At 46.4% G+C, this 13,253-nt stretch overlaps 1 protein-coding gene across 1 annotated transcript in view; it reads left to right on the top strand.

Annotated features, from left to right (window-relative positions):
• LOC124716733 (mucin-5AC) overlaps positions 1-13,253 on the top strand; it is a 93,215-nt gene that overhangs the window by 17,676 nt on the left and 62,286 nt on the right. The window contains exon 4 of the mRNA XM_047243277.1: positions 3,860-4,026. Coding sequence (XP_047099233.1) covers positions 3,860-4,026 — 167 coding nt within the window. The remainder of the gene's footprint in view (positions 1-3,859; positions 4,027-13,253) is intronic.

Raw genomic sequence — 13,253 nt, 5'->3', positions numbered from 1 at the left:
TTCAAAAAATTCCGGAACATTCGTAATTCCGCGCCAATGGTGTGTTGGAGCGAATTGCCGTTGCCACCCCTTCACACGCCTGTGTTTAATTTGTAGCTGCAGGAAGTTCCATTGTTTTTTGTTTCCTAGTTATTGTTCAGTGCTGTATTGAGTAGAAAGTTCTGTCGCATAGTTTGGGAATTTCGAAATGGCAGTCTTAGAGGAGCAACGTCTGCATTAAATTTTGTGTGAAACTCAAGAGAATGTATACAGAGACACGCCAAATGATGCAGGAAGCCTACGGGGATGATGCTTAAGCCGTCCTCGATATTACGAATGGTTTACACGGTTTAAAAATGGCCGGACAAAAGTTGAAGATGACCCTCGTTCAGGTCGTCCTTCGACGCTCATGTCAGGATCGTCAACGAAATTGTACGTACCAATCGAAAGACAGACTGTTCGAGAGATTGCAGAAGAATGTAACATTCCAGTTGGATCATGTCACAGTATCCTGATACAGCATCTTGAAATGCATCGTGTTGCCGCCAAGTTGGTCTCACGGCTCATGAATCAAGACCAGAAAGACATTCGCCTAGCAATCTGTGAAGAGCTTTTGATGTCAATGTGTTACTTTCTTCAGTCACCATAAGACATAATCATAAGGACCTCATATGACAGCATCATGTAATAGGGCTACAAGTTTCACTCTCTGTAAGAAGATACATTGACAGAAACGAAAAGGGAGTCACCATGAAGCACCACTCCGACAGTTACCAAACTTTGTGGAGACGTTCAGAACTTAACGGGTGTTAAAGTTATTAAACTTCGATTCCATTCAGAAATAGTGTCTTCATCAGCAGCAGTATCGGGTGTGAATACTGTAAACATGAACACACAATTGTATTCGCTGTCGCATGGAAGCAAACAGCCTTTGAATGCCATCACGAAAAACTTTTTGCAATGCTTGAAACATACTCTTCGTGTAACCTCTGCCATGATTTCAGCTGGTGTCATCTGTCAGTTCGTAAAAGCCAGCCAAATATTCCTATGATCTCCTCATGGTGTAGTATTTCTGGAAGGACCAGTGCCGACTTTTCTTCCGACATTTTTATCCTGACTCCATCTGTTCACCCCTCGTTCTGAGATGCTCCCATGCCCGTCATATCAATGATTCCAGCTTTCCCAAAATTTGCCGCGCGGGGTAGCCGAGCGGACTATGGGCGTCTTGTCACGGTCCGCGCGGCTCGCGGCTCCGCCCCCCCCCCCCCTCCCACCCGTCGGAGGTTCGAATCCCCCCTCGGGCATGGGTGTGTGTGTCGTCCTTAACTTAAGATAGTTTTTAAGTTAGATTAAGTAGTGTGTGAGCTTAGGGACCGATGACCTCAGCAGTTTGGTGCCATAAGACCTTACCACAAATTTCCAAAATTTGAAAGATGGCTATAAGCTATACATGGACGTGCTCTGGGCATTCCGTATTGGAATCTCCTCCCAAACACACCCAACAGGCATCAAGTTCTTACTGTTGTTTTTTTAATATACACTCCTGGAAATGGAAAAAAGAACACATTGACACCGGTGTGTCAGACCCACCATACTTGCTCCGGACACTGCGAGAGGGCTGTACAAGCAATGATCACACGCACGGCACAGCGGACACACCAGGAACCGCGGTGTTGGCCGTCGAATGGCGCTAGCTGCGCAGCATTTGTGCACCGCCGCCGTCAGTGTCAGCCAGTTTGCCGTGGCATACGGAGCTCCATCGCAGTCTTTAACACTGGTAGCATGCCGCGACAGCGTGGACGTGAACCGCATGCGCAGTTGACGGACTTTGAGCGAGGGCGTATAGTGGGCATGCGGGAGGCCGGGTGGACGTACCGCCGAATTGCTCAACACGTGGGGCGTGAGGTCTCCACAGTACATCGATGTTGTCGCCAGTGGTCGGCGGAAGGTGCACGTGCCCGTCGACCTGGGACCGGACCGCAGCGACGCACGGATGCACGCCAAGACCGTAGGATCCTACGCAGTGGCGTAGGGGACCGCACCGCCACTTCCCAGCAAATTAGGGACACTGTTGCTCCTGGGGTATCGGCGAGGACCATTCGCAACTGTCTCCATGAAGCTGGGCTACGGTCCCGCACACCGTTAGGCCGTCTTCCGCTCACGCCCCAACATCGTGCAGCCCGCCTCCAGTGGTGTCGCGACAGGCGTGAATGGAGGGACGAATCGAGACGTGTCGTCTTCAGCGATGAGAGTCGCTTCTGCCTTGGTGCCAATGATGGTCGTATGCGTGTTTGGCGCCGTGCAGGTGAGCGCCACAATCAGGACTGCATACGACCGAGGCACACAGGGCCAACACCCGGCATCATGGTGTGGGGAGCGATCTCCTACACTGGCCGCACACCACTGGTGATCGTCAAGGGGACACCGAATAGTGCACGGTACATCCAAACCGTCATCGAACCCATCGTTCTACCATTCCTAGACCGGCAAGGGAACTTGCTGTTCCAACAGGACAATGCACGTCCGCATGTATCCCGTGCCACCCAACGTGCTCTAGAAGGTGTAAGTCAACTACCCTGGCCAGCAAGATCTCCGGATCTGTCCCCCATTGAGCATGTTTGGGACTGGATGAAGCGTCCTCTCACGCGGTCTGCACGTCCAGCACGAACGCTGGTCCAACTGAGGCGCCAGGTGGAAATGGCATGGCAAGCCGTTCCACAGGACTACATCCAGCATCTCTACGATCGTCTCCATGGGAGAATAGCAGCCTGCATTGCTGCGAAAGGTGGATATACACTGTACTAGTGCCGACATTGTGCACGCTCTGTTGCCTGTGTCTATGTGCCTGTGGTTCTGTCAGTGTGATCATGTGATGTATCTGACCCCAGGAATGTGTCAATAAAGTTTCCCCTTCCTGGGACAATGAATTCACGGTGTTCTTATTTCAATTTCCAGGAGTGTATATACTGCAGATCAACTTCCATTAGGGTGAAATGTCAGTCAACATATCCCACATTTATTGTTATTTATCTTAATACATGCCAGCAGCATATTTACAAAAATTGTCATTACATTGCAAAGCAATATATATACAAATATATTTAAAATAATGAACTAGTGAATCAAATATTTCTGATATATGCAAGTGTTCAATGTGATATGATGTACAGAAATATGACATGTATCATGCGAGACTAGAAGCTGTTGGTTACACATCGATGTCCAAGTCTTGGATTCACTTCATAGGCGGAGGTGTGGCTTCTATGGAGTCCTGTTCTGATCCACTGAATTTCCTAGTAGGGCGCTCTTTTGTGATGTGGTCCAGAGGTGCACAGTCACAGCTTGTGTTATCTACGAATCCCCATTTATAGAGCGTGGCCTTACCTGTAGTGTGGCCACTTCGGATACAGTTGAACTTAATCCACTCTTTCCTAGCAAAGTCGAATAATGTGAAGACAGCCTCCAAGATGGTGCACAGTGGGCAACGTCCTTCAAGAAAAGGACGACCGTACTGGGTCAGTGATCTCTCACGATGTCCACCGGAAACAGCGAAAACAAAACAAGAATGTCATTTTTAAATACCAACTGACAAGTCACTTCGGCCCCAAATTATACATACCCCACAGGCATGTAAAACTGGAGAAACAGTATGGTATTCTTCAGACACTGTGTGCATGCTATAGCAATGAATGTAACAGCTGACATACTGATATCTCCAAGCACTGTCCATCTAGCAGTTTGTTCTGAATATATACTCCCAATTATTGATTAGGCGTAACTTTTGGCCAATAGTGTGTGTTTCGTTTACTGTTGCTTTAAAAAGTTTACTGTCGACTTGCAAACTACCGCAGTAACGGTCCAATCCGGCGTTATTCTCCAGCTCCGACCGCGGCGACCGCTCGCTGGTGCTGGTGATGAGCCACAGTGCTGCCAACATGAGCGGCGAGCGTCTGCAGTCTCTGTTCACGCAGCCGCCAGTCACCAGGGTGGTGCCCGACGAGCTGCTGCACCAGTCGCCAGGGGCCCAGCATCAGTACAAGCCACCAGGTAGGCCGGTTCATGTACAATGTGTTTCAGAAAGAACTCCCTACTTTTAATGCGTCCTAGAACCTGTACATAGTGACAAACACTACTGTAGTTTGTGGTGTTTGATTCATCAACTCTTTAAGTTTGGCACCCCTGCACTTGGCAGGTCTGCTTGACCTTGAGACGGCACCGGTGTTGTTTTTTTCCCTCTGTTTCCTCAGTTCAGCCCAGGTGTGCGTGCAGTGCAGAGAAACTCCTCAATAATGTGTACTCCGCAACAGAAAGCACAGTGTCTTACTTTGCTTGTGGAAACTGAGTCAGTTATAACAGTGCAACGTAATTTTAGACGTCAGTATTTTGGTAAACCACCTACAGCAAAAACTATCTGTCACTGGCTAAAGTCTTTCAAGGATACCCGAAGTGTTTTAAATGCAAAATCACCAGGTAGACCTGGTCCACCAATGGTAGCTGAGTGGTCAGCACGACGGAATGTCATACTTAACGGCCCATGTTCGATTCCCGGCTGGGTCGGAGATTTTCTCCACTCAGGGACTGGGTGTTGTGCTGTCCTTATCACCATCATTTCATCGAGATCGACACGCAAGTCGCCGACATGGCGTCAACACGAAAGACTTGCACCAGGCAAATGGTCTACCCTCTGGGAGGCCCTAGCCACAGTGCATTTCCATTTTTACCAGTTAGATCGAGTACTTCTGAAGATGTTGTTGAACAGGTCCGTGTTTCGTGTGTTCATAGTCCGAAGAACTCATTGGCCGGACGTAGTCTACAATTAGGAGTACCTAAGGGTACTGTGTATCATGTTGTGTGAGTTGCGTGCCTACAAATTGTAGCTGTTACATGAAATAAAACCTACTGATAAAATCAAAAGGTATGAATTTGCTGTTGACTTTCTACACAGAACTGATGATGACGTCATTTTTTTAAAAAAAGATTCTATTTTCTGATGAGTTACATTTCAGGTCAGTGGAACAGTTAATCGTCATAACTGCAGAATTTGGGGGGCAGAGCATCCACCTGAAGTTACTGAGCATCAACGTGACTCCCCCAAAGTTAATGTGTGGTGTGGTTTTATGGGAGATTGTGTGATTGGTCCTTTCACTTTTAAAGAAAAAACAAAAAATAGGGACGCGTTTACTGTGACACATTGACACAGCACATCTTCCCCCAAACTGACGATATTGAGGCGGAAAAGGGGCTTGTATTTTTCCAACAAGATGGCGCCCTACCTCATTACAGTAACCATGTGCATACAGCTCTTGACACTCACTTTCTAGGAGCATGGATAGGCATGGTTGGCCCAATACCTTGGCCACCACGGAGCCCAGACTTAACCCCACTGGACTTTTTCTTTTGGGGCCACATAAAAAAGTTGTGTACAGTGAAAAGATCAAAGACATCAGTCATTTACAGTTGGAACAGTTACAACTGAAATGTTGGTGAACACGTGGCGAGAAGTGGATTATCGTCTCGACATGTGCAGGGCAACGAATGGATCCCACGTTGACGTCTACTGACATTAAACAGAACTTGAAGGAATTCTATTTTATGATATGTACTCATTGATGTAATTTTTCATTAATTTCCTCATTATATTTATACTTAAAACTAGTTAGTTCGTTTTCAAGCACCCTGTATATCAAGAAAGGCACTGGATCCAGTGTAGTAACGAGTGGCAGACGCCGCCCCTTCCACTTTACATGACCCCAGTCAGATTCCAATTTCTTTGCTGCATGTTGACTCTGGAGCATACCCTTCCGATCACTGCTTTTCAGATATCATGTGAATCATTGTTCAACTTCCTCCCTAATCCCGTGACGTTCCAACTTACGCAAAAGCATTGCTTTCTCCATACAACAGGATGCTTGGCTAAATCAAAGCCTACTGTTTAGCCTCGCTAATGCCTCATACACAATATGATTGATTTTATTTTCCGTGGGATCCGTTCTTCCTTTAGCTGTACTGCGACTCGCACAGTGAATTACGATTACTGAGATGTGCCACTACTCCCTCATACATACACTTATGCTCATAAATTAAGGATAATTGCAGAATGTGGTGCCACAAAACGTGGCACTACACAAAACTGGCTCTAATAGCATAGGCACATAGGGAACACACACGACACAGATCTGTAAGTCCACAGTATTGGTGATAAGTTGAGAAAACGGTCCCGAAACACATGTGCTACAAAACGCCATTGTTTCCTGCGCATGTACCCAGACATTAATATGGGATATGATCACCATGCACACGTACACAGGCCACACAACAGGTTGGCATACTCTGGATTAGGTTCAAAAATGGCTCTGAGCACTATGGGACTCAACTGCTGTGGTCATAAGTCCCCTAGAAGTTAGAACTACTTAAACCTAACTAACCTAAGGACAGCACACAACACCCAGCCATCACAAGGTAAATCCCTGACCCCGCCGGGAATCGAACCCGGGAACCCGGTCTGGATTAGGTGGTCGAGCAGCTGCTAGGGTATAGCCTCCCATTCTTGCACCAGTGCCTGCCGGAGCTCCTGAAGTGTTGTAGAGGTTTCAAACGTCCAGCGACACGTCGACCGAAAGCATCCAGACGTTCTCGATGGGGTTTAGGTCTGGAGGACAGGCCCGCCACTCCAGTCGCCTGATATCTTCTGCTTCAAGGTACTCCTCCACGATGGCAGCTCGGTGGGGCTGTGCGTTATCATACATGGACTCGTCTGTGAACATAACCTGGGACCACTGTTCCAATGACTATGTACTGTGTTCTTGACACCAGGCTTTAGGGGCTCTCCTGTGACCAGGGATCAGTGGAATGCATCTTGCAGGTCTCTGGGTGAGTAAACCATGTCTGTTCAGTCGTTTGTAGACTGTGCGTCTGGAGACAACTTGCTTTGTTTCTGGGTCATTATCGTAGCAGTATGACTCATCACTAGTAATGACCCTGGACAGAAATCTGGACCAGTTTCAAGCTGTTGTTTCAAAGGACCACACGTTTTAACACGACGTTCCTTTTGATTGTCAGTCAGAACCCGAGAAACAAGCAACCCCTTTCATTCCCAAATCTTCCGTTAATTCGCTGAACCGAGCTCCAAGATAACCCACTAACCTCTGACAGTTCATCAATTGTCTGTCGACGAATGGGAGAACAAGCTCTCGAATTGTTTAAATATTTTCGTCGATTCGGGCAGTTGATATGCGTCCAGAATGAGGTTTGTCATCAATTGACATGTCGCGATTTTTAAACTGAGGAAACCACTCATAAACTTGAGTTTTTCCCATAGCGTCATCTTGGTAAGCTGTTTTAAACAATAAAACAGTTTCAGCAGCATTTTTACCGAGTAGAAAATAAAATTTCACAGCTGCACGTTGTTCACTTAAACTTGCCTTAATAAAAAACGAAACAAGAACAAAAAGGAGCTAGCAAATGCAATCACTGCAGGTAAACAGAACAAGCCCGGTCGACAACACAGGCGGCACGTAACTGGCAATGAGTTGCGCTATGCACGCCAAGCGGCAGAAATGCGTACTACACGCCTAGTGGCAGAAATGCGTACTAAACAAGCTCCGCCCACGGAAAAGTTATTCCGGATTTTTTTGGGGTATCCCTCGTAAATATTGTTCTTTTAGTGATTTTTTCATTTACGCATTGAAAAATACAGTACTCTATGGTGAATTAAAGTCAGAGAAGCTTGTATTAATAAGTCAAACTGCCTCGATTTATTGCTGTTACGGGAATACAGGCGATTCAGTGTCTCAGTCGACAAGAACGTGTACTAGTGCGTACGCCATGTGAGCTGCTGATGAAGCGTGTGAGTTACGGGGGTCAGAGCAGTTGCGCAGATTCTTCATTACAGGGCTGGCAGACGTCCACTTGGTGAGCTCTCCGTACACTCGGGACTAATTGGCAGAGTTCGCTGGCGCGCCAATAAAACGCTCACACCGCAGGACGCGCCGGCAATGTGGAGCAGATCAAAGCGACGCTTAGCCCGCTGACTGGCTGCTAATGCCTGTGTAACAACGCAGAAAAGGACGACACTCGCGCTGCGATTGACCGGGTAAGGGTGGTCACTAGACCTGCACAGGATGAACCGTCCGACCATCACCGTGGTGTCCCTAGATCGCTCGAGGGAAATTCCGGGACGGTTGTCTTGTGAAGGGCACGACCTATGTCGTTCCCTAATCCGAGTACGTCTCTAATGACCCCATTGTCGACGGAATACTAGTCCCAGCTTATTCAACCACATCAACATTATAAATCCGAATGTATGTGTGTTACGTTTTCGCGACTAAACAAGTGAATCGATTTCGATATGGAGACAGCATGAAACCTGAAGAACATAATGCTACTTTATGAAGAGCGTAGCACAACATATCTATTGCTTTAAAGAATATATGGTGAATTAAGGAAACTATTTACTCTTTGAAAAGTTATTTACTCTATGAATTTGACCTGCATAATACACTGAAGCGCCAAAGGAACTGGTATATGCATGAATATTCAAATGCAGAGATATGTAAACAGGCAGAGTACGGCGCTGCAATCAGCAAAGCCTATATAAAGAAACGACAAGTGCTTAGCGCAGTTGAGAGCGCCATGCGCTTCGCCTCGCCTATCGCATCTGCCTCGCCTCCTCCACATGGATCCTGTACGACCTTATTCCGTTCCTGCACCTCCTCCTTTTCCTCGAACAGATACGGATCCCCTACACCTGTAAACTTGATCCCCCTCCTCCACTTGTCTCTCCCATCCTCTCCCACCACCATCTGCTGCCGCACCTGTATTTGCACGTCCCACCTGCTCTCCATCTCTCCACTCTCCACACCCTCGCCCAAGGAGGCTTCCACCAACTCCCCATACCTGATGATGCCCTCTTCCCCTCCATCTACCCCTCCTACCAACTTTGATCCTCCCCTACCACACCCTGTGTTTTTTCCCAAGGGCACCCTCTCTCCCTTCTCTCCCTTCTCCCTTCCTCCCTCCCTCCTCCCCCTGGGTTTCCCCTACCCCCTACCTTCTTTCTTCCCCCTCCCATCTCCTCTGCCACTGGCATCTACACTCTCCCCTCTCCCTCCTCCCCCACCTTTTCCCCTTTTGGCAGCTCCCTGGACTCGTACACATAAAGTGAACATTCGCGCGCCAGAGATCGTCGCCAGTGTTTTGTGTGTGCCATCGTCTTAGTGATGCAGTGTTTCGTCATTTGTGCTGCTTCATTCACGTGTGCCATTTCTGTCGTCTCTGTTCGTGTCCGAGTGCTGAACGTTTTTATTTGGACGCTGCACCTCTTAACGACTTCATGTATTTTTAATTTGTGTGTCTACAATTGTCTGTCCACCGTGTTGTTTTGTTTTTCGATGTCTCCACTTGTACTGCATGTATTGTCTGTGGCCGAAGGGCGGAACAGTTTTGCCGCTGCCGGCCTACCTTGTATGAGGTTTCAAAATGACAATAAAGAAAAAAAAAAGAAAAAAAAGCGCAGTTGTTAGATCGGTTACTGCTCATACAATGGCAGGTTTTCAAGATTTAAGTTGGTTTCAACGTGGTGTTATAGTCGGCGCACGAGCAGTGCCACGCAGCATCTCCGGGGTAGCGATGAAGTGGGGATTTCCCCATACGACCATTTCACGAGTGTACCGTGAATATCAGGAATATCAAATCTCCGACATCGCTGCGGCCAGAAAAAGATCCCGCAATAACGGGACCAACGACAACTGAAGAGAATCGTTCAACGAGACAGAAGTGCAACCCTTCACAAATTGCTGCGAATTTCAATGCCGGGCCATCAATAAGTGTCAGTGTGCCAACCATCTAACGAAACATCATCTATATGGGCTTTCGCAGTCGAACGTCCACTCGTGTACCCTTGATGACTGCACGACACAAAGCTTTACGCCTTGTCAGGGTCCGTCAGCACCGACGATGGATTGTTGATGACTGGAAACACGTTGCCTGGTCGGACGAGTCTCGTTTCCAATCGTATCGAGCGCATGGAAATGTATGGGCATTGGTGACTGTTGAAGCTGGTGGAGACTCTGCCTTGGTGTGGGGCGTGTGCAGTTGGAGCGATGTGGGATCCCTGATACGTCTAGATACGACTCTGACAAGTGACGCATACGCAAGTATCCTGTCTGACCACATGCATCCGTTCATGTCCATTATGCATTCCGACGGACTCGCGCAATTCCAGGAGGAGAATACGACACCCCACGCGTCGAGATTTGCTACATAGCTCCAGGAACACTCCTGAGTTTGAACACTTCCGCTGGCCACGAAGCTCCCCAGACATGAACATTAATGAGCAACCAACCAATATGTTCTCCAGGCAGCCCGCCTTCCGCAAACATTAGTATTCAATGAACTGTGGACAAAGCCCGACCAACAGGCATTACATGCATTAACCAAAAATGATAGTGGTATGTAATATATAAACCATATGAGTTAAGCCATTAATTGCAACTTTTTTATGAGATCATCTAACTATGTACCTGTTGTATTCTTAGCATTGAGAATGGCTAGTTTCTAGCTGAAATCTAGATCTGCCCAATAAAAAATTCCAAAGCACGACCGATAGCTGAAATGTATTATTTACAAATCAAAATAACGGTCACTGCGTGCAAGAACCTCTGAATAGAGAGTAACCTGATTATTGAGCATGTCTGGGATGTCTTGCAAGGTGCTGTTCAGAAGAGATCTCCGCTCCCTCGTACTCTTACGGATTTATGGTTCAAATGGCTCTAAGCAAAAAATGGTTCAAATGGCTCTGAGCACTATGGGACTTAACATATGAGGTCATCAGTCCCCTAGAACTTAGAACTACTTAAACCTAACTAACCTAAGGACATCACACACATCCATGCCCGAGGCAGGATTCGAACCTGCGACCGTAGCAGTGGCGCGGTTCCAGTCTACAGCGCCTAGAGCCGCATGGCCACCGCGGCCGGCTACGGATTTATGGACAGCCCTGCAGGATTCATGGTGTCAGTTCCCTCCTGCACTAGTTCAGACATTAGTCAAGTCCATGCCACGTCCTATTGAGGCATTTCTTTGTGTTCGTGGGGCCCCACACGATATTAGGCAACTGTACCCGTTTCTTTGGCTCTTCGGTGTATTTGTGAAAATGCTTTTATTGCTTGGTATGCTGTTTACGAATGGCAGCACAACAGGTCGAATCACCAGACTCATGGACAGTTCATCAGTCTACATCTACATCTACATTTATACTCCGCAAGCCACCCAACGGTGTGTGGTGGAGGGCACTTTACGTGCCACTATCATTACCACCCTTTCCTGTTCCAGTCGCGTATGGTTCGCGGGAAGAACGACTGCCGGAAAGCTTCGGTGCGCGCTCGAATCTCTCTAGTTTTACATTCATAATCTCCTCGGGAGGTATGAGTAGAGGGAAGCAATATATTCGATACCTCGTCCAGAAACGCACCCTCTCGAAACCTGGACAGCAAGCTACACCGCGATGCAGAGCGCCTCTCTTGCAGAGTCTGCCACTTGAGTTTGCTAAACATCTCCGTAACGCTATCACGCAAACCAAATAACCCTGTGAGTGTAGAACTGGTCTCTGAGTATAGAACTGCAACGTGTCTGCAAATACACGTACTTTGCATCGTCCGCCATATTGTAGTTTGGCAAACAAATTTCCATCGGTCTGCATGTGACAAAGAATTGCTGACTCATTTCCTGTTTTGAACTTTATGTCAACATATGATTTAATAAGCTAATGAGGGAGCTGAATTGAAAAGTATTTTCTTCTCGTGTTCTAGTGACAATTTCTAGCAGCAATGTTGGAGTTTGGCAAGAAAAGAAATATGAGCATCTATGGCTGGCACGATCAGATAGCTGAAGTTCAACACTGTGAAGCGGGAATACTCCATGATGTTCCACAAGAAATTTCGCATTTTTTCGACCAAAACTGGCCGAGAAAAAATGTGTTACACTACTTATTTAGTGCTCATTGTACATACAGGATTTGGGAATGATAGCTTTAGCAACTTCTAACAAACTTTACACTTAATTTCAAACATTTTCGAAACTTCTTCTCGCTGACAACCCCCCGCCCTCCCCCCCCCCCCCCCCCCCTCCAGCAAATTGATGAAAGAAAAAAATTATCGACTACCACACTTTCGCTAATCATTCAGTAGAACTTGAACATCAGGCACGATGTTTAATTTATTATGCTTTACTACTATCTCTATTCGCAACACATATTGTAGTCAGTTTCTACCATCGTTGAATAACCTACAGAATTACATCTTTGTACGACACCTAGTTCACGAGGTATGACGTCATAAACATTGACATGCGTGAAACATTAGATTTTGCTTAAAACGGAGCGCAAATTATCCGGACTATATTCATCCAGTATCATAACGAGAGAAATTGGCGACTTCGAACAAACTTTAAACATAATTTCGAACTTTTTTCTAAAATATTTCTCTCTCATACGCTTCACGTCAAATATTTAACACGTTAATTCCTTTGTAAAGCAATCAGAAGTTTGAAGCTGTTTTATACGTAAGAATTCGTCTCTCTAAGGAATCGAGGGTTTACTGGTTGTAAATTAAACAAAGAAGCGTAGGTAGATTTCACATTCCAGGCAGATCACGTCACTGTTTCGGGAAATTTACAGAACTGTAGACGCAAGTAAATAGAAAATGATGGATGTTTCAGTTGTTGCTCATCAAAAGACTAATTGGAAATAGTTTCCTGCAACTTTACTGGAATATTCTACGAGATAAAAATTTACACTCGCATACGCTTAAAAATTATTAAAAATTGTTTGGGTCTCCGTTGGTTTTACGTGAAAGAGTAATTACTTTAGGTAACAGCGCCAACTATACAGCACTTCACGTTAATTAACCTTGCACTGATTTTTCGTTCAATATTGCGTTAACGTGATTATGTATAGTACCATGACAGAGTTTACAGTACTTCCAGTTCAACAGCAATTCCGAGTATTTTAAGAAAAATAATTCGCCACATGTGACAACTCGACATTTAGAACTACGCTTCTAAACTAGAATTGCGGTTCCTTTCGTAAATTGTGCGATTACCTCTTGAATGGCTGTTTTCGGATCAAGATTGTTTTGTGGTTATTGCTGTACACCTTGTCTTTAATACAGCCCCACAAAAACGAGTCGCTTGTGTTCAGATCAGGAGAATATGGTGGCCAATCGAGGCCCATGCCAGTGGCCGCTGGGTACGCCAGAATGCGGCCCCCAAAGTGCTCC

Source organism: Schistocerca piceifrons, chromosome 9 (genome assembly GCF_021461385.2).
Source record: "Schistocerca piceifrons isolate TAMUIC-IGC-003096 chromosome 9, iqSchPice1.1, whole genome shotgun sequence".
NCBI classification, from domain to species: domain Eukaryota; kingdom Metazoa; phylum Arthropoda; class Insecta; order Orthoptera; family Acrididae; genus Schistocerca; species Schistocerca piceifrons.
This window is presented reverse-complemented; position numbering and strand designations above follow the sequence as displayed.